At 37.9% G+C, this 22,469-nt stretch overlaps 1 protein-coding gene across 2 annotated transcripts in view; it reads left to right on the plus strand.

Moving 5' to 3' along the window:
• Nucleotides 1-12,153, plus strand: part of LOC148829881 (protein shisa-like-1a) — a 93,732-nt gene extending 81,579 nt beyond the window's left edge. Inside the window, exon 5 of one of the 2 annotated variants that reach the window (XM_088923427.1) lies at nucleotides 10,682-10,765. In XM_088923427.1, coding sequence (XP_088779553.1) covers nucleotide 10,682 — 1 coding nt within the window. In that variant the 3' untranslated portion in view covers nucleotides 10,683-10,765. Of the gene's footprint in view, nucleotides 1-10,681 lie in introns of both variants that reach the window. The other variant, XM_088923428.1, reaches the window with a different exon arrangement.
• Nucleotides 12,154-22,469: the final 10,316 nt, after the last annotated feature.

A 22,469-nucleotide genomic window follows, 5' to 3' on the forward strand; every position in this document is an offset into this window, starting at 1 on the left:
GGGTTTACAGTATATCACACTCAGAAGTTGAAAAGATGTTCAGTAGTTTCCAGCAATAAATTCCTCGAAGGCCTATTCACTTATTACATTTCCCTACCATATCATACTTAGGCACAACACATACTTAGTGTTTACAAAGGAAAAAAAGTGTCTACTGTTCGTTCTTGTCTGTTTACCTCTGAAAATTGTCTTTAATCCTCATAAAGTGTTTTTAAGTCACCAAATATAATGACCAATATAGTTTTTCATTAAACTGTATACTGCATATACTGTAGTTTTTCACTGGAGTGAATTTGTAAGGTGTGAATTGGGGATATTTAAAAAAACATGGTGGAAGGTTACATAAAAGTACAAAATCTCAAATTATTTCATTTTAAGACTCATTATGTAATTGGATAACACTAGGACAGCAATTATGCTAAAATATTTTTAACTTTATAGCATGTTTAATAGTAAGAGAGCACAAATAACCTTGGGTCAGGCCTAAGTAAACTGTGCCTTCTTGAATGATACAGAGATGTTTTCCAGAGGAGTCCAACAAAACTGTCCCTAACTTGTCCCTAAACAAAACTGACAACCTAACAAATTACGTTATAGTAACCCTTGTCAGTTTAATCTCTAAAACTAAACTGGCAAAGAAGTTGAGATTTCATAGTGTCACTCTTTTCATTACATAGTGAAATATAGGGCAGGCTGCCTCAGACCACCAATGTAATTTGTATGTGTGCTTGTGTGGTACTGTATGTGTTTTTGTTCACTGCTGTTAGTGCTCTTAAGGGAAAGGCTACAGCTGTTACTCTGTACCTCTGGTTTCTAGAGTAAACAACATGCATAATTACAATCTGCTCTGATAAAATGTCTTTTAAATATAGCAAGTAATATGTTTATGATCAAATCTCCAATCATTGCTTATAATGTACCATGCTGAGGTGTATGAAATCTACTGGAGCCGTAAAGTCTCAGTATATTTGATGAGCCATCCATCCATCCATCATAAGGAAGCCATTTATTTACTCTTATCTGAATTTATTAAATTAGTGTCAATTTCAGTTTTTACTCTCCCAGCTGGGATATATCTCTGTGGTCCAAGGTGTAATGGAAAAGGACGCAGAAGATCATTCATCCCCTCTGCAATCTTATTCTTAATATTTCTGTTAAGGTTCACATCAACCCAGATCCTATAAGAGAATCACAGGACACAAGACTGGATTGTACCATAGACAGGAAGCAAGTCGGTCATAGGACGCATATGGAGGGATGATTAAGAGATATTAATAGCCCGCATTTCTTTGTAAATGAACATGTAAGGATCCTGAAGTGTATCAATATACATTTGAGTATCCATTATGTCCTCATATTAGCCCTCATTCTTGTGAGAGGGTTCTTTTAAATGCTCCAACTAATAGCAAAGCATCATGAATTTTTTATGTCCTTTGTCCTGGAATAATATTAAAAAGTAATTCTGAACAAACTGTTCAAACAAACGGCGCTGGGATAAGTCAAAGTAAGAATATTCAAATTATTTTTTGGTTTTTAAAATGTCTGTTCTTGCACAAATTGTTGTATTTAGCTTTCTGAGCATGTAGGTTAATCACAGAATCTACAGTATAGGGACCTACCAGGAATTTCTCATTTCTTTTAAAATACAGGGTAGAGATGGGAACATATTTCATTTTTTAAATTCACCTGGATGAACGTACAGTATTAGAAGATTAAGTTCTTTAATTGCTGTTTATCTACTACTAAGGACTGCATGATGGAGAGAAAATGTGTCTCTCTGTGAAGAGTTCTCCTTGAAAGCCACTCTTTTATTGTCATCAAAAGAAACACGTAGTCATTTTTTTTATTCACTGTAGGAAGAACAACCACTACCACTGAAGAGCAGATAAATTGTCAGCAGATTATTACCATCAAATACTATATTGAACATTTCTGCAAAGCACAATATAGAATTGAAGAGACCATTTTGTTCTATTGCAGGCATTTGTTAATGAATAGGTTTTATATGTATGCAGTGCCCTGAGATGGACAGGTATTCCATCCAGGGTGTATCCTGCCTTGCACTCAATGTTTCCCAAAATAGGCTCCAGGCCACCATGTCCCTGAATTGGAGAAACGGTTATTGAAAAGTGATGTGGTGGTTTGCCTGTTAAGAAACAGATTAATTAGTTGATCAGATGCAAACTGAACACCATTATGGGTGGAAGAATTTAAATGAAATCGACCTACACAAACCCTACAAAACCTACACAAAAAAAATCCAGAACTAAAATGTGTTGATTGTAGAAATACTCACTCTCCTGAGTCAATAACTAGTGGAAGCACCTTTGTCAGTGTAACGGTTCTTCAGGTTTCTGCCCTCACCGCTCATCCCTTACTCCCTGGCCACGAACCCGGGTCTCTTGTGTCACACAAGAGGGAACTTGCCAGCTGAGCTGAAGGAGACCTCTCTCAGCCCGGGCGGCTGAGATCCCTGTTATACAGTACGCAGGGGTGTATTCGTTACATCAGCAACTACTGCTCTGACTATTTCTTATTGATCTCCACCAACTTTGCTCACCAGGGTGGTGTGATATGTGTTCTTTCTTGTTTAAAAAGTTGCTCAAGTTCTTTGAAGTAGGTACTGTAGGGAATCACTGATCAGACTTGCCACAGGTTTTCTATTAGGTTCAAATCAGGATTTTGGGCTACTCAAGTATTTTCTTCTTGTTAAGACACTCCAGAGAAGATTTGGTTGTGTGCTTTAGGACCATTCAGTTGAATGGTGAACTTTCATCCCAGTTTTAGGTATTTTGCAGACTGAATCAGGTTTTCCTCTAAGACTTGCCTGTACTTCCCAGTCCCTGCTGATGAGAAGCCCCATAACATAATGCTGCCTGCACCATGCTTGACAGTAAGAATAGTTCTGACTGAGTGATGCTTTGTGCTGTGCCTGCACCATGTATAACACTTTGCATTACAACCTTAAAGCTCAAATCTTGTCTTGTCTGATCACAAAACGCTTTGTTCATGTCTGCATGATCTGACTGCTATGATGTACTATACTGTATGGTACTTGTACAATGTACTATAGGGATGGATTTGCCACTACATGCCAGCTTTGAGGAATATAGTTAACTCATGAACATATTCTCCCATTTTACCATTGTCACCATTGATCTCACTGTGGAATCCCTAACCAACATCCTCCCTGCCTGGTTGGACAGACAGTTTGACATAGGCAGAGTCTCAGTGGCATAATACACCTTCTACTTCCTAATGATTGACTTAACAGCACTCAAAGGGATATTCAGTGACTTTGAATTTTTATCTATAGTTCTCCTGATCTGTTCTTTCCTATAACTTTATCCCTAAGTATCTGGAAAACTCCTCGTTCTTCATGGTCAAATCATTGCTTGAAATTCACCACCTGCCTGAGGAACCATACAGAAAAATCAATCAATCAAGGTCTATTTATCAATGCACGAACAATACAGCATACAGCGGTGTTGTCACCAATGAAATGCTTTTATTCACGAGCTCGTTAAGAGGGATAGAAGAGTAGAAGGGCAGAAATTTATAGGTATTAGATTAAGATTAGGATACAATAAATTAAACAATTGCAATTTACAATACAATTTACAGATTGTGTGAAAGTAACAGAAGGAGGTATGGTATGATAGGAGGTATTCAGCGCTGTTTGTATGTGTCCTGAGAGTGCAAGTGACAAGAGGGTGCCGGTGCACCCTGTCAGTTCAAGGAGGTTGCCTATTCGCCAGCGGCTGTTTCGGTAATTGCAGGTGTCTGCAGTGGTTGGCTGTTTAGCAGTCTTACTGCCTGGGGGAACAAGCTGTTTCAAAACCTGTTGGTCTTGGTCTGTATACTTCAGTATTGGTTTCCAGTTGGTAGTAGAGAGAGCAAGTTGTGGATAGGGTGACTGAGGTCCCTGAGGATAGTCCTGGCCTTCTTGAGGCAATCTAACAGAGTAGATATCCTTGATGTTCGGTAGTGCGCAGCCAGTAGTGTTTTGAGCCAGTTTCACCACCCTCTGGAGTACCTTGTGCTCTCGGGTGGAGCAGTTACCACACCAGGCAGTGATGCAGCCAGTTAGGTCAGGATGCAATTGGTCAGGATGTATGACGGCATGCCAAACATCTTTAGATTGTGGAGAAAGAATAGACACTGCCATGCTGTCTTGGCTACGAGGTTGGTGTGGTGGGTCCAGGTTAGATAGTGTGTGATGTTGACACCTAGGAATTTGAAACTGTCGACTCTCTCCACTGCAGACCTGCTGATGTGAATGCGTGCGTGGTCTGTTACTTGATGCTTCCTGTAGTCCACAATCAACTCCTTAGTTTTGCTGGTATTCAGAGAGAGGTTGTTGTCCTGACACCATGCTGTCAGCGTTTCTACCTCCTCGCTGTATGCGGACACAATCAAGCTGATGATCTTTGTATCATCCTCAAACTTAGTGATTGAGTTTGTTTTGTACCTGGCGACGCAGTCATGGTTGAATAGGAAGAGAGAAAAAGTATTTATTCTGAAATCGTGGGAACCTGTTAGTACAAACAGAGGCCATTCAACTAATTGTGTGACTAGTCAGGTATAGATCATAAGTAACTGTGCACACCTGAAGTCATTTAGGTTTGCCACACTAGAGGGAGTGAATACTTAAGTAATCGTCATTTTTTATTTTGAATTTTTGGCAGTTTTTGTAGACATTTAACTTCATTATGCATAAAAGTGTTCAGTTTGAGCATTCAAGTTTTAATTTAAAAAAGTAATTTGAAATATTTGTTTTAAAAATGTGTATACTACATTTGTAATTCAACATGTGAGATATCAATGGAAGGGGTTGCATAGTTTTTCAAGATACTGTATGTCAGGATGATAAACTCAAAGGACAAAACATTTGCCAGGAACTAATAATTTTACTTTTAAATGCACCAAACCGTGAAGTGTAAAGTCTTAAAACAGTCCCATCTGTCGCATGGCCAATAAAACATCAGGGTTTTGATAAGATGAGCTAATTAATATTCATGTCAGTAAATTATAGCCAATGTATGCTCTTAACTTCTATGAGCCTTGAGGCTGTTCCTTGTAAGATACAGTAGGTAGGTTGGTTAGGTGATGTGGTCAGCATCATGCTCTGGCTGGCCTATTACCCCTGGTACTCATTTGGAAAGCAGGCTGAATGGACCTGGGAGCTGTCTGGAAGGAATTAGAAGAACCTATATCGCTTGCCCCTACCTGGGATTGAACCTGGGACCTTCCAGTCAAGAGCTAGACACCCTTGCTGTCTGAGCTACCATGGCTCCCCTTGTAAGATAGAAAGATATATAGATATGTAAAACACAGGATTGTTGTGCTTCAGTGGTTTAACACTGGCCTTTTACTCCTGAGAACACAGTAAACAGTAAACACAGCTGTTCATAGAATTCTAAAACATATTGCTTTAAAGCATTTGGAGCTGAATTATTTATCGGCAGAATGCCGAGTACTGAATTTGCTGCTGAACAAGGCTTGAGTCTTTCTGTCACATAGATTCTGAAACTGGATTGGATGTGATGCCACAGAAACAGTAATGCCACGTTCCAGGGTCAACACTTCCCATAGCAATGGAAGTACTGAAAATTGCTTTTAAAACAGGCAAATATTTTTAAATTACATCTGACATCAGCAGTTAGTTCGGCTTGCCTAGAGTGTTCACAAAGTGATATTTATCAAAATAAAAATAGAAAAAAAGGAAAAATAGAACTTTGTTGTAGACATATTGCACTGAAAATAAAATGTCTGTAAATGTAATTTTTGTTTTTCAAAAACAACTTAAAATGGAAAAAATCTTGCTTTACAGAATATACCACTTCATATGAACAATTAGGTACAATGAATTTTAATCCTGCTTCACAGGATCTAGGGACACTGTGTTTCCACAGTGTGAACAATAAATCTTTCTTGCTCAATTTTAAACCCACAGAAAATATTGTAAGTTGTTTTTCATTTTACTATGAGATGTGTCTGGTTTTTCAGCAGTTCACATCCAAATCTCAGCCTTTTCTGTTACAGACTTTTCTATCATTCTTCTTTGAAATAATATTATATATTTTTTTGCTTCATTTAAACTAGTTCTCCCTCTAAACCAACACACTGCATGTTGGTTTAGAGTCTTACAGTCTTTACAGTTATAGCTCAAAGGAGTAACTTCATGAGCGTAAGTCAAAAGATGTGCAATTTATGTAATATGCACTTGCACTAGAGCAACATGGTTCATTTCAAGATGATCAGCACTGAATTAAGCATAGTCTGATCTCTACTACCCTTTATCTTCACATTTTGTTGGGGCAGTCCTTTGTAGGTCATAAGAGGTGCTATCTGTCAGTACATGCCAGTGTTCCAAAGGAGTTTGTCATTTAATAGGGGTATTAAAGCACAGCTTGCCATGTGGAGACCTTTCTTGTAACTTAACAGATTATTACCTGCCAAATGGGTTCTTGGTCCTTTCAGATATGTAGAGTGTATTTCTGACTTAGGGCTTGACAATGTTTTTACTCAGTGGTCTTAATGCAAAGCTTATGATGCAGACAAAGCCTCTTAGTGCCTCTGTTTAAAGTTATACAATGGCCTGATCCTTTTTGGCTAAGAATTGTAATGGATTCTCTGTGTGTCTCTGTGTAAGGTGGCAAGTAAAGGCTGGCTCGAGAGACATGATTTTTCCTGCAGCTTCAGACAACAGTGAGTTCAACTCACTCACCCTCCTTTGTACTGATTGGTGGAACTCAAGAATGAAATTTAAAAGGGAACTGCAGTCCCAAATCTCAAATAAATTAATTGACAGTATCGCAAAATGTTACACATTTCGAACTAAGCAGAAAGTCATGAACTTTGTGAAAGTACTGTACTGTTTAGTCACCATGTTGTAAAGATTTTGCATGAATTGTGACATGAAGTGGCCCTTTCTGCTAACTAGTCACTGTAATGACTAATGTAATGTGATGTACAAGTGAATAAGCACAGGTTGTGCAGCAGGCATTTCACCGCAGAAATGTTCCAACGTGATCTGCATGCAGAGTAAGCTGTATTTGTTGGCAAAACTGTCTCGAAGTCGAGAGTAATATTTCTATTGGATTAAAATAGATGTATGCTTGTTTATGATGTAATAAGGGCACTTCATGACACCAGAAGATTTGTTGCCTCATTCTGAATTGCAGATTCACCTGGAAACCTCGTCTATTTTGTGATGTAAATTGGGGGGTTTACACATTACTGTGTACATTTTACTTTCTTTGTGGTTCGAAATGCACTCATCAATACCGATTCTTTCTAACCCTAAAATATAAAAATATCATTGCACTTACCCTTTAAGTACTGTAGGTGTAAAATTACAATTAACTCTCCACTTGGCCAACAAAGATTTGCCTCTTTCCAACTACAAAGGCAACATGTGTCATCATCAACTTTTGTAGTGGCTGTGCATGTTTAATCCATCCTTAATAAATAGCTAATGAAGATTAGTAATTTAAAATTAATTAAAACAGGTCAGCTTCAAGTTCAGTCAGTCTTGTACTTCCTTCTGAATTTAAACACTACTCTGTAGATTAAACTAATTTGTTGTACTGTATATTCACACCCTGAATTGCATTTTGGAAGAAAACGTGCCTTGTGTCTTTCTTTTCCTCTGCCCTTTGGTATACCAACAGCTAGATACAATGAAAGCATTAGGGTCTACTTATTAGTGTTTGTAGAGGAAAACACACATTACAGTTTGCCTGCTCTCAATTATTCAACATTAGATAGATTATGATGCTGCCATGAAATGAGTTTGCTTATTGTTTTATTCTAATCTCATTACAGTAATCTCAGGCTGCTTTTCAATACCATTTGGTCCTTGCTGGAGTCAGTAGTCTCCATTGGCCAGTGCAATAGAATTTTCAAAAAATGAATGGATCCTATTACATTTTGTATTTCACTTTACTGATTCTTGGCCTAAGCACTTTATTCTTAGTGCTTGTACTCTCTCAGAATTTGCTGGTAAAAGAAGCTTGTCCACCATCTTTTTATAACCGATTCCTACTACTTTATTTAAGATGCATTTCTCAGCATTGTGTGCTCGTGTTAGGGATTTGATCTATATGTCTCTGATATTTCTATTGTTCCTTTTCCTTCACAATGTCCACAGTCACTCTTTCTTGGTCAAATTTTCAGATTTTTAGACTCTGAGGCTTTATGTAATTATGAGACATTTTCAAACTGACCTTTTGTGGCAGACATTTTAAAACAAGTGGTAGCATCGCAGTTCTGATTACACTTATCATCTAGTTGACATTTTGATGCTTTGCAATCTGTTTTTTTTTTTTGGCCTCCACACAGCACAGAACCTGACTTGATTTATGTGGTAAATGATCTACTAATGGCTCACCATTTATTCTTGTTCTGTTGGGTTTAAGTACTGCTCCTGAGACTGTCTCTCATAATATTTTGCCACCACGTGTGCCTCTTGTACTGTTCTAAAGTGGATAACTTCTTATATTAAATGAAAAACAATTTGTTACCTGGATGAGTAAGTCTTTTGTTCACTCTAGCATTTGTTTCTTTGTAACAAGAATTAGGTCAAGTGGCTGGGTTGTAGCTCCGAACATACCGGTAGGATACTTGGCTTCTGGGAAATGTTTTGACTGGTGTCCTGTCCAGGGTGTACTCCACCTAGTGCCCGTTGTTTGTCGGGACAGGGTCCAGCTCCCCCCGTGTTCCTGAACTAGAAGAAACAGTTAGAAAATGAATGGATCGTTGGGCTCTATACCTGCAGTGTTAGTATAGCTGGAAATACTGGTTATACTTATACTGGTTAGACTGGTTAGACTTACTTTTGAGGATCACTTCAGATCTGAAATTACAAACCATGGATGATATTCACCCCCTTGGAACCTGAAGGGCCTTGAATTCTTTGTTTTATACCGATTTTATGCACTTACTGAATTGTGCTTACTTGAACTCTGTGAAGTTGTGTTTGCATATATACAGTATATAAAACAGTTGTATTATTATAATTATTCCCCACTGTGATCATATCACACTAGGTTTTATTGATGTTTTATTTATTTTTTTTATTAAAGCAGTCCTGATTAATGAATAGCAAAGCCCTGATTGCACATTTGTAGCAGAAATCCATCCATCCATTTTCTAACTGCTTTGTCCAGTACAGGGGCATGAGGGATCTGGAGCCTATGCTAGCAAGTAACAGGTGCAAGACAGGTTACATCTTGAACAGGACGACAGTCCATTAAATGGCACATACACACAGCATAGCCAGTTTTCCAAGAGGTCCAACCTACCAGTATGTCTTTGGACTGTAGGAGGAAACCCATGTGAACACAGAGCGAACATTCAAACTCCACGCTTATAGAATTAAACCCAGGGCCCCATTCCTGCAAGGCAGCAATGCTAACCAATGCACCACCATGTTTCCTTGTAATAGAAAAAACATTCAAAGTCCTTGGTATTGATTAAATACCTTTAGTACCCGAATAAGTGTAGGTGGTTTGTTCAAAATGGACTCTGACGAAAAAGGGGAATATTTAAGGATAAATCCAGAGATCTTTTTTTCAGATCATTTCCTCCGCAGTTGAATCCAAATTTTGGTGAAACTGTGTGCTGTTTTTTTTTTCATTAAAGTAATGCTAATAATAATTAAGCAACGTATTCACACACCTAAGAGATCAGCCCATCTGGGGACACACGAAAAGACAGCATGATGTGTCTGTCACCCCTTATGGGAATATTTTATGCTTTATATGATTTATATTGTACCTCTTGTCAACAGGAAATGAAGCAGATCTGTCCACATGTAGAAGACTGCTCACAGTTCCCTGGGGGCCATTTCTAATTAGGAGTGCAACACTCTCCATATGGCAATCATTAATTAAAACTGCAGTCATAAAGAAGCCTGGCCTGGGATTTAGTATTGGAAGCAGGGTGAAGATGCGGCTGATGTTTTCACCTAATCCATATTAATTACTTATGCAGCACAGATTACTTTGCATACACCAGAAACACACAGGCATTATCGATGATTCAGTGCAGATTGATTTTTTTGGGTTTATAATTTTTAATTTGTTAATTACAGGTACTTTCACAATAATTATGTGCATTGAGCGGTATTAAAAACCCTCTCAGCGCATATGCATGTTTTGTTTTTGTTTCTTTCTTTCTTTTTTTTCCTGAAGGCTTCATTTCACAAAAAAAGAAAATGAAATTTGTATGGACTTGGTGACATTTCCTTAGAACATGTATAATGTGTTGCTGTGCTTCTTGCTTTGAAAGCCCCTGAAACCCTCCTTCTGAAAAAGGTATATCTTTAATTTGGAAGCAACACGTGTCAATGTGATTTTTTCTGTGGCACCAATTAGACCAAGCAGCAAAACAAGGTTTGGCTTGGGTGTGTCTGCCTGAGAGATCGATTTCAAGCCACTTGATCTGTGCTCCCCTCACGCAGAGAGAGGGCTGATCGCACAGCAGGTCCATCTGGTATTGTACACGAAACAATCTTTCTATGCACTCTTATACTGTTGGGTTTCTTTTTCTGGGGGGGTTGTTTAAGAGATAAATGAATGGTTAAATCGCAGGCATTGTGAGAAATAATCCAAAGAAAGTCAGTATGAAGCCTGTTGCTCTCTCTGTTAAAAAAGGTTCTTTGTTCTTTTTCCAGAATGCCGTAAAAAGAAGAAAAAACAAGAAAAAAACTTGACTAATGTGGCTTACTGAGCAATGGACACCTGTTTCTGGATTGATGAGGAAGCAGGAGGTGGGGAGGTCCTGAAGATGCCAGCAGCTGGCATGAACTTGCTTTTCTGTTAGTGCCAGCTGCCAGATCCTATTACCCATGGGCACACGACCACCAGAGGATACCTGTGCACAGACTGAACATGGTGTGTCTGGATACTTTTGTGAAATAATGAAGTCCCAGCGCAACTCAGCTCTTTTTAAAAAAAAAATGGGAATCTGGATACCGCTGTTCTAAAGTCAGAAAAAGGATCAGATCCCTGCTCACCCCTTTCAGCATAATCAATCAATTGTAGCTGTAGAGAATGTCAGCTCCTATCCTGTGAACCTTTCCAGAAGGGGCTGCTTCCTCTTCTGTGTCATGGTCCAGAAAAAGACAGCAGCAATCTATCAATAACGTATTGTTTTTTTATTTCTGTTTTTTTTTTTTAATTTGCACTGTGGTGTATCCAGTTTTGAACTTTATCATTTGTAGTAGTAACAGTATTTATTTTTTACTAACACGAACTGGTCAGGGAACCACAAAAGAAATTAAAATTCAGAATGAATTTCAAAGATAAGCAATAGATTGACTCCCCGGGGTTTTTAAGTGGTATTTTACTGAAGCTGAACTCCCTCATTCAAGAGGACATAAATGCAGCCTTATTTCATTCTAGCATTTTGATAATCTTCTGCTTCAGTTTTCCCTTTTTCTGTTGCAGCTATTTATCCATCCTTCTGAAAACCTTATTTTTTATCTTTCTAAATTTGGTTGTGAAAAATTAACTTTCAAAACCTGTTTGATTAGGTGGTACTTTGTTTACAAGGCAAATTTACATCCTACAGAAGCTACCTTTAGTTGCCATGGTTACATGAGTCATATGGGTAAGGTCCCAGGATGTGGAAAATTTAGCATAAGAAAAAACAGCTTTAGAAGGAATCGGGACGCTAACGCTACGTTTGAATTCATTTGCAGCAGAAACACTGTGCAAACAGCATTCACTTTTATTATTAACTGACTTGCACCTACGGGGGAGTTCATCTTTAAATTATGCATTGTATGGTCTGAAATTAAATGTGTTGACTACTGAAATTTGAGTAGGATATATATATAGCACAAAGTGGATGGGTTTGTATAGTTATTGTGTTTAAAGAGGTCTCAGTGAATGCTGTACCACTTAATGCCAGATAGTTTAGTAAACCACCACCAGATTGCTATATCCCAGGTAAAAAAAATGGTGGTATCGTTACACATTTTCTTCATCACTGATGTGTGTGTATATAGGACTTTAAAATAATACTGTTATCTTTAGCCTATCAGAGCACTGTTTATCCTGCAGTAGAAGTCTTATATTTCACTGTGTAGGTGCTGAGTAATAATGCTGTTCAAAGACAATAAAAAAATGCAGTTAGAGAGCATGTAGTATATGAAGACTTTTCTACCAAATTAGGGTATAGAAGTCTCAGACGTCACATCAAGATAGAAACCCTCAGTATTAGCTCAAGCCTCAAAAGCAACTATTAAAATAAAAAAAACATTTTTACATCAGAAAGGAAAACATGATATGAGCATAATATAATAATGTGAGTACTTTTGATCTAAATCAGATTATTATTCCAGCCATCCATTTTCTAACCTCTTCATCCAGTTCACACACAGACACACAAACACGCACGCACTCACACCAGGGCCAGTTTTCTCAAAAGCCAATTAACCTACCAGTATGTCTTTGGACTGTGGGAGGAAGCCAGAGCACCCAGGGGTAACCAACGCTGACACGGGGAGATCGCAGAAACCCCACAGAGAGCATTCCAGCTCCTGAATCTAACGCAGGACCCCAGCACTACAAAGCAGTGATGTTGACCACTGTGCCACCATTTCTCCCAAGATGATGATGATCATGAGTATTGTTATCGTTTAAAGCACTTTATATAGCACTTTTAAAGGTGTAACCTAAAAAATACTATTATTATTATTATTATTATTATTATTATTATTATTATTATTATTATTAACCTAATGCAACACAGAGATGGCAAGTAAAACATCAGCAGCAACAGGTAGTGGTGAAAGTGAGCCACTGAGTGAGTATTTGGTGGAGCAGATCCCCGATAATAGCCAGAAGAAAAGGAAGGAGAGAGAGAGAGATGAAAGGCTCATCTGTAGAAGAATGAGCCAAATAAAGAACCAATCAGTGGACCAAATCAAGAAGCACTGGAACAATCAGAAATAGAATTTCTTTTCATTAGTTACACATAAGCACAGTAAGCTGTCAAACACCATCAGAACTCTCTGGCTGTGCCATCCCCATTTACCCCCGGACTGTGTCACAGCTGCGGTGGAATAGAATTGCAATACTGGTGTAGAGATTCACAAGCTGTATTTCACTTGTCCTTCAAGCCTTATGTCCAGAGGTCAGCCAAATGCTCTTATCCGCCGTTCTCAGATACACTTATCAAGGGAAGAGTTTCAAGTCATTAGTGCTGTTCCTGACAGGTGAATAACCCGCCCCCACAACACACATTTTGGTAAGCAAACACTCTAATTGGCAGACTTTGGAATTCCCTAAAGGGCTGATATGTAGGAGCTGAAGGACAGTAATGAAGAGGATTCTCACTCTGAAACGAGGAGGGGTAAAGTGCCATCAATTCAGTCTTTAGGAAGAAAATATTCATACATGATGCACTTTACAATTTCCCGAATGAACCACTGAACCCATTACAGTGAGATATAGTATGTGAATAAGTGAATAATTGAAGTGAAGTTGCAATCAGATATGAGGTCCTGCCACTAGGTTGCTGTGCAAGCAAGTTTCTAAAAAAGAACAATTATACACCTCTATTGTCAATGATTACTGAGCATCACACTGCACATGTTTTCTCCAGCACAACACGGTAATACAGTAATAACCTGGCAGCCCAGTTAGTTAAAAAGGAGAAATGTTTATTTAGCGTAATACAAACACAAAACACATCTGTTATTATTTCAGGTGGGGAGCTGCGTCAGCATGCGTAGGCTGCAAAGGAACATGTAATAGGTTTATTCCATGCTGAAAAGAGAAGAAAGGAAACAACGTTTCGGCTGCAGAGCCTTCTTCGGGTGTGAGCAAAGATCTGTTATTATTATTTACTGATCTGCAAGTGAGGCACAGATACCATCAAGGGGAGAACAGAGAAGCTGCATCTGATCAAATAAAGGATCCTACATAAGACAAAATCCCTCCCTAACCTGTACACTAAACAAATGGGATCTTATTTCCCTATTCAAAACAGTTCATAGCTAAATAATGAGGGATTTACTTTAGCTTGGTGAATAGCACAAATAGGAAATCAGTCAGTATTTCCACAAATATAAAACAGCAGAATTTTTACTTATGCCCTTGATCCAGTCTTAGTGCTCACAATACCTGGATGAGCTCCGGATACTTGGCCTGTCAAAAGAGTTACTCTCTCACAAATCTGTTTTTTCCCCTGCATCTTTTCTCTTCTCTTCTGTCCCTCTTTCTCTGTCTTCTTTTTATCTGGTCTTCTGTGTTGATGTTTTGCACAACGATGGGAATGATGATTCAACAGCAATCTGTTTTCATTCGGAGTTGAAAATTGGTATAATTGTTTGGTGGCTGCCTGTATTTTGGCCATTGTGACTGCCTCAAATGACAAAATAAGATCAAATTTACACCACTCTCAACAGTATTTTCTTATTAATGGCAGTTTTCAAGTCAATGGAAGTCATTTCACAAGAATAACAAGCTTCAACTTAAAAAATGTAATTGCCTAGCAATTGTAATATAAAAAAACTTTGTGTTATTATCCCATTATAACTATGCAATTACATGGCAATGCTTGCCCTTTTCTTGAACTTGCTTCTTTGCAGTTTGTTGAATTAACATTTTCTAAGTGTGAATAGTGAAGAGGAAACATAACGTTTTAATGAGATTAAACCAATAGAATGAGAGAGAGAAGATTTAAGGATTCAAATAGATTTTGGAGTGCTCAAATAGATTTGTGAAAGAAGAAAGAAGGAAATATCTCAGTCCCAGTCGAACAGTATTTTAATAACACTTATCAAAGCATCACAAGTGTGGCACTGAGTGGAACAGACTAAGCTAGAGGTAGCAACCTTAGCAAATACCTTCTCCAAAACCTTAAAATGATGAACTGAGTCTTACAAGTGAAATGAGAGGACTAGTGGACATCTACTGATCAAAACATGCATCCTTAGATTAAATCAAAATGACACTTTTTTAATCAAATAATCACTCTCAAAATAAGTTTTAAATATTTGGGTGAACAAATTTTGTGTGCTAAATTATCTTAATGAGTCCACATTTTCACATTTTAGTAAACTGTAAAGAGAAAATGCAAATTTTGTTTCGCTTGTATTTTTTAAATGAAAGGCAGCTTTAATTAATTTTCAAAGAATGTGTTCTACAGATGAGCTTATTCTAACGAGAGGAGAGTAGGAGCATCTGCTCTGATGATGCAAGATCTCAAGTGTGTAACTTCAGCTCTCGAAGAAGCCTGAGATGACTAAGTGGTGAGGAATAAATTCAATTAAGAGGAGCAGGGGATATTTTATACAGTCTCAGCACAGGAAGGACCTGAAAGCTCTTCTGGCTGAAGAAGAGAGTAAAAATTAAGTGTGAAAGGAAGTCCAGTGAACCACTGCCTGTAGACTTCAGTGTCTTTGCTGAGTGATCTCTCTTCACACTTGAATGTAGAGAATACACTTCCTTGTGAAGGAAAGAAAATCTGCCAAACAGCAGAAAAACTCCTTTCTGTCATCCCTCTCCCTCCCCCAACTCCGATTTCACATTTCAGCTTATATTGAACCGAGAGGAAGCTGAGAAGTGTTTTCACCTTCTCATATTATCATAGCTCAATCAAGTTGAATGCCAGATTTTTGACTGTGATTACGGGTATAGCCACTTTTTTACTGAAATGACTATATACCTGTAAAGTATTCTATATTAGTGTCTGTACTAATGTCAATTATAATTAAATGCCCTATCTCATATTTAGTATAAAATGATAGAATGTATTTTTAATCATTATGAATTTCCCCATTTAAAAGGAATTAGATTATTATACAGAAAGGCTTTTAAGATTCAACTATTTCAATTTAAAGTTTTGCATTCAGATGTGAGTCTGTAAGACATCGATATGTTTAAATGAAAATATTTCAATTGGTTTCAAATGCTGAATATTACTGAATGTAATTATTATCTGTTATATGTTACTATCACTATTGTGCACACATTATAGAGAAAATGATCATTCAGAAATGGGGATCAAATTGATTATTGAGACAATCACTGGAAAAAGGCTTGATAGGAAATATTGATTAAAACCATATCAATAATATTTGAAAACAAAATAGTTTTATTATTTTTAAATGATTTTAAACAATAAATACAAATAAGTTTAACCTTTTGAATTGTAGCAACATGTATATTTGTTAATAGAAATCTTCAAGATGGGTAAATATTATCCTGTACTGAATATACATCTTAATGTGTAAAATATAAGCACAAGTACGCAGACATCAGTGTAGCACCTTTAGATCATGTAAGCAAACCTGCATTATTTTCATTTTTCAGCACTCCCTCATTTCCTCCTGGTTTCGGGACAAACATCAGCCATATCTGCACAGTAGTGATTACCCTTTCTTTCAACCATGCAATTTTCACCACGTCTTGTTTGGATGCTGACTAAAACACACTTTCTTCAGAACATTAAAACACCTTCCCGTTAGCATGCTGACCCAGCACATTCTCTTAATCATCAGAGGTGTGTGCTGATGGGATCTCTTCATTTTTTGTTGCACAGAAACGGGGAGATACTTGTAACACTGAACTATAGAAAAAATTGATGCTGCAAGTAGCACACGGCTTTGAAGAAATCTTTGGCAGAAAAGCTGGTCATTAGTTAGAATAAAGCTGAAACTGAGCTTTAGAAGCATATTTTAAGCAAGTGATGCATGCGTTCTGAGCACAATTATGTGTTCTGAGCTGCAGGGCTATGGAATTATGTGTGCAGGGAGCTAAAGGGGTCTTCGTATTAATAGAAATGTCCTGGGATGGAGAGCCCTGCTTCAAAAGAGGCTGTGCTGAAGTTTTTTTTTTCTGAAAGTGACACAAACATGAGCAGGACCAAACAATGACAGTGAAAAATTTGAATAGCTGCAGCAAGAGGGTTTAATTGGCTCTCAAAGCACCCAGCAGAGCAGTTGATATCAGTAGTCATGGTTTACAGGTCGTCTGCCTATGCAGCAGCTCTCTGGAGTAATGCTTCTCAAAGTAATGAGCATTACCTGGAGCAGAGCTGCCACTGACATGATGTCTGGGGGAGAGCTAGCTCGTATGGAAATTCACTCCTTTATTTAAGTTGCTGCTCACAGCCAAAGTTATGTAGCACTCTGCTAGCAAACATCAAAATGGAATGGAAGCAGATAGGGCAACCTAACAAGAAATAAGGAAGGGAGGAAAGCTTTACTTGTGGTCTGACTAGCTGATTTCCCCCAGGCTTTGGTTTGAACTATCAGCAGGAGGGTGGTGCAGGAATTCCTTCAAACGTATTTTGTGACGTTTGAAGCACATCTCCAAGTACAGTCCATAACACAAGACTCCTTGATTTCCACTCAATCATGAAGAATAGGCTTTCTGTTCTTAACCTTAGAAGGTACACTTACATTCCTGTGGATTTCCCATGGGAACACCCCAAATCATTCTCCTGCCCACATGTACCTTATCTTTGAGAGTACCACCTACAGCATGACATGAAGCAAACAGGAGCATGTCAGAAAATTGTATTAACTGTGTAGTGGGGGATCTTAAAGTAACATTATTGGAATCTTACATTAAGCCTATAGGACGTGTATAAATGTCAGTAAGATTAGATGAGTAGTGTTGAGTTAGTGTGATGGGTTTTATGGTAGTGAACACACCTTGAAATACACATTCTAGAAACAATGCACTCCCTTAGGTTTTGGAAACAGATGTTACAGAGGTTAAAACCATCTTGCAATTAGTTAAAGCTCACAAGCAATCTTTACATTTATTACACTACAATTGCTTTGCAAGTCCTGTATTAGTTGATGATTCAATTGAAAAGCTTACATTATCACACAGAAAGCTAAAAAAGAAAATAATAAACATCTTTGTTTATCCATTCCATTGTATTTTTTAAAAAGCTGCTTTTTTTTCAGATATCTAGTCATCCTAGCAATTCAGTAATTGACCTTGCCTTATAATAAGGAAGGGAGCACACTATGGATAGCAAGGTTGCAAAGCTAACAGATGCCTTACAGCTGATCTACACCTGTACCCAATAGCTTTGTAGTGGCTGTTATTTCAATCCAGGTGCAATGCCTGATACGGTATATGTTTTGCTACTAGATAGAATGTACAATTTTGAGTTTAATTGTAATTGCACTTGTAAACTTTGTATTGTTACAACCAGGAAAAATAAAAATCTATCTTTTCCAGTGTGTCTAATTGCTGTTGTGCCTTCTTGTTCCTGATTTCAGGCATTGTTAGTCTCTTTTCTGAGAGTTCTTAATCACAGGCTAGTTTACATTTTCTGTTTGAGGTCTATTTTAAAATTTACTTTCCGCTCTTAAAAAGCTTATTAAAATGTTTCGGGACTGCTCTCACTCAAGTGTGCAAGCTGAAATAAAAAAATGGATTTAAGCAAGAGAAAAAAACATTGTATGAGTTTCGATCCCATGTCTGTTCATCCTCCTTATCACTTAAAAGCTGTTTAGTCAGAAATAAAACAGCAAATTCTTAATTAACAGGCTTAGGAGAGACTGCATAAAGTCCTGTGTGCTGAAGTTATTGGGAACAATGTACTTTTAACAGGTATTTTTTAATGAATCAAGGACTGAGTTCAGAAGAAAGTCTAAATCAGTAAGCAGATCAGTAACTGGCAGCTTTTAGTACTGGTGATAGGGGGCTTGTGAGGAACAAAAAACAGCACATACCCCAGAGCCCCAGGACCACTGACGTACAGTACCTGAATGAATGACTTCTGGTTGGCCATTGTGTTATTCTTCAGAGGTCCTAGACAAGTGAATTCAGGGAGACCAAAGCTGCCAAAAAGACCCAAACATATTACTGCTGTGTTCCAGGCTACAAGACATCTTAGCGAGCCAGCAATGAATGAGTGGATTGGACTAGTCCAATCACTTGACTGTTCCATGCAAAAGACTAAAGTGCTGGAAGAAAGTAAAAGCATGTTCTGTCTTCATGGCAAAACAAGGATGGGACGTCAAAAGCACCAGGAGAAAAGTCAAAGCCTTTATTTCGTATCACTGCTGATAATGCCATCTTCTGCAGCTCACTGCTGTCAGCTTGATATGTCCCAGGCAGGATATGAAGGGAGTCAATGGGAACAAGATTCAGATAAAAGCACTGTGTCTCCAGAGCCACAGTCGGTGTCAGTCCCACCTGTCACTCAGACAGACATTCCCTTCCTGTCAAATTAGGACTTCAAAACATGCATACTTTTTTACTATATTATGCTTAATGATACAGCAGAAGAGATCACTTGTGATTCACAACATCCTGTTCTGAAATAATTTCATTGTAAGCTCAAGTTCCCCATTCATACTGTACTTTAAATTCATATTAGGGTTTGACAACTAATGAGATTTTGGTTGTAAAACATCTGTTTCCAAAGTTCATATACCTTTCATGTAGGCTGTTTACGACCAACTGAAGAAGAAACCTTATACTGTAATATCAAACATTGCAACATGCACAGTTCATCTACATATTCAACATATTCAAACCTTATAAAATCTTATTTTAGAAAACTAACGCCCTTCAGAATTACTAGTTTTGCTTTTCTACTTACCTTTATTTTAGACTGAACTTCTAAACTAAATCTTACTGTTCTTAGTGCTACAGTGTAGTATAGAAGTGTAAACATTTTAAAAATAGTGTGAATATGTACAGTATACCATCCATTCATTTTCTAACCACTTCTTCCAATTCACAATCACAGGGGAACTGGAGCCTTCCAGCAAGCAAGTCAGTCAGTCAGAGGGCAGACACAGACAAATGCAGACAAACTCACACCAGTACCAATCTTCTCAGAAATCAATTAACCTAATAGTTTGTCTGGTAAAAACCAGAGCACCCAGAGGAAACCCACAAAAACACTGGGAGGACACACTGTTCAAACTCTATGTAGAATGAACCCCAGAAATTGGGCTCAACAATGCTAACCACTTCTCCATTGTGCTGTCCTACAGTATACAGGAACAAGTAATAGGTTTATTCCATGCTGAAAAAAAGAAGAAAGAGAACACAACGTTTCGGCCGAGGAGCCTTCTTCAGGTGTGACACACCTGAAGAAGGCTCCACGGCCGAAACGTTGTGTTCTCTTTCTTCTTTTTTTCAGCATGGAATAAACCTATTACTTGTTCCTTTGCAGCCTACGCATGCTGACGCAGCTACCCACCTGAACTACTACCACCTACAGTATACAGTATATGTATATTTTATTTTTCTTTTTATATTAGGATCAGGTAGGGGCAAGTGATGTAGCTTGCTCTAATTCCTTCCAGATGGCTCCCAGGTCCACTCAGCCTGCTTTCCAAATGAGCACTGGGGGGTTAATCCTTCTGGGGCTAATAGGCTGGCCAGAGTGTGATGCTGATCACATCACCTCCACCTCCACTGTTGGATGGCCAAGAAAAATGGTGGCCCTTGACCCCCATTCCCCATGGGCCTTTATGACCTGAAAAGGGACCTACTGTACCTACAGTACCTACCCCTTTTTATTAGAGTAGAGTGGAGTTTCAATGCTTATTCCAGTTCTCTTTAGACACAGGTACTGTTCCAGTTGTTTGGAAGCACTCTACAGTTATACCTGTTCCTATGAATATTAAACCTAAAGCCCTCAGTGACTTGAGGCCAATAGTTCCAACTCCATCAGTGAGGAAAACTCTTGAAAAAATAGTCAAGTCACATATTATAGCTGCAGTAGAGTCAGTTTGCCTACCAACCTGGAAGGGGAGTTGATGATGCTTAAATTTTTCTACAAAATGTCCTTCATAACCATTTAGAGCAGAAAAATTATTCAGCTACACTTCTCTTTGCTGATTTCCCATCAGCCTTTAATACAATGCAGCCACCCATTTTGGTGGGAAAACTAATCACATATTTTCAAATTAAATTACCAGCTTATCATGTGGATCATTAGTGTTCAATAGAACACAAAATGTATTTATTAATTGTTTGACATGTGACTGTTTTTTTTGTTTTTGCTGGTTCACCACAAAGCTGTGTTCTTTTTCCCCTCTTTTTCATCTCATATACTAATGACTGTCAGAGGAACTATGAAAATCACCAAGTGTGCTGATGACAGTGTATTAGTCACTCTCCTCTCAGAGTCTGGACAAACACATGGATCCATTCTGAATGAATTTGTCAGCCAGTGTGATACTTTTTACCTAGAGATGAATGTGTCAAAAACAAAAGAAACGATTGTTGATTTTAAAAAACAAAACAATATAATTCCCACAACAATTCATGGCGAGTCTCTTGGTATAGCCCACAGTTGCAAATATCTAGACTTAAGTTCACAGAGAACACGGATGTCATTGTCAATTAATCCCAGCAGTGCTTTTATTGTCTAAAAAACTGAGATCCTTTAACATTTTATACTGTAGCTCTTTTATCGACAATATTTGAACTTTTTCTTTTATCTGTTGGTTCACTTCACTTAGTCAAAAAGACAAAAACTGCCTTCAACATGTTGTAAACCTCACCTCTAAAATCATTGGTGAGCCTTTCAGACCTTTGACCTCATTGAAGACGCATTTCATCTCCTTCGAACTTTTGCCTTCAGGAAGAAAGTTTCCACAGTCCACAGTGCAAGACAAATAAAAGGAAATGTACCTTTGTTCCAGAGGCTATTAGGCTGGCAAATAATATCAATATGATATGTATTGAACAGAGCCCTCTCTACAAATGTGCATTTCCTGTATTTAATTCCTTCTTAAATAATGCACAATGTTACTTCCGATCTCTTTTATGGTCTGTTTGCTGTTTTTATTTATGTACAGTATAGACTTTTTTTCTTAGCAATGTTTTCTTTTTTATTGTTACAGTATGTGCCATATGTTGCATCGCTGCCACTTAAATTGTCCCCCTGGGGATGAATAAAGTATTTACAATTGGATAATTGAATTGGATTTTGGCACCTCCAGTTTACAGTATTTTCTATGAATTTACACTTGTTCAATAAACAGGTAAACATAGTTCATACTGCCTGTCAATAAAGATGAATTATCCTACAGTATATCCAGTATAATGCTGCTATATATTATTTCCTATCAAGTAAATAGCTATTATTGCTCGAGCTCTAATAGCATGGAGCAGTTCAAGGACATTTTTGAAATACTGCAGATATTTTAGTGGATTATGACCATGGAAACTGTCAATGTCAATGACATCTCTGCATCAGGGTATAGAGAAACATATGGCAGATGAGGGAGAGAAATGTTCAGTATGAACCAAACAGATATCAGAAAAGTTAAATATAGAAAATAGTTCTTGAACCTGCCCACACCATGCTTGGATTCATTACTTTAAGCCTTCACTACTGAACACCAAAAAGCTCGGACATGAGGAGGCTGGAGAAACTGAATAACAGCAGTCCTGAGGAGAGGAGGTGACAAGGCCATACAAGTACAGTATGTAAAATCCAGGAACACAGGTTGA

The sequence above is a fragment of the Atractosteus spatula genome, chromosome 8 (genome assembly GCF_055471065.1).
Source record: "Atractosteus spatula isolate fAtrSpa1 chromosome 8, fAtrSpa1.hap1, whole genome shotgun sequence".
Classification (NCBI taxonomy): Eukaryota; Metazoa; Chordata; class Actinopteri; order Semionotiformes; family Lepisosteidae; genus Atractosteus; species Atractosteus spatula.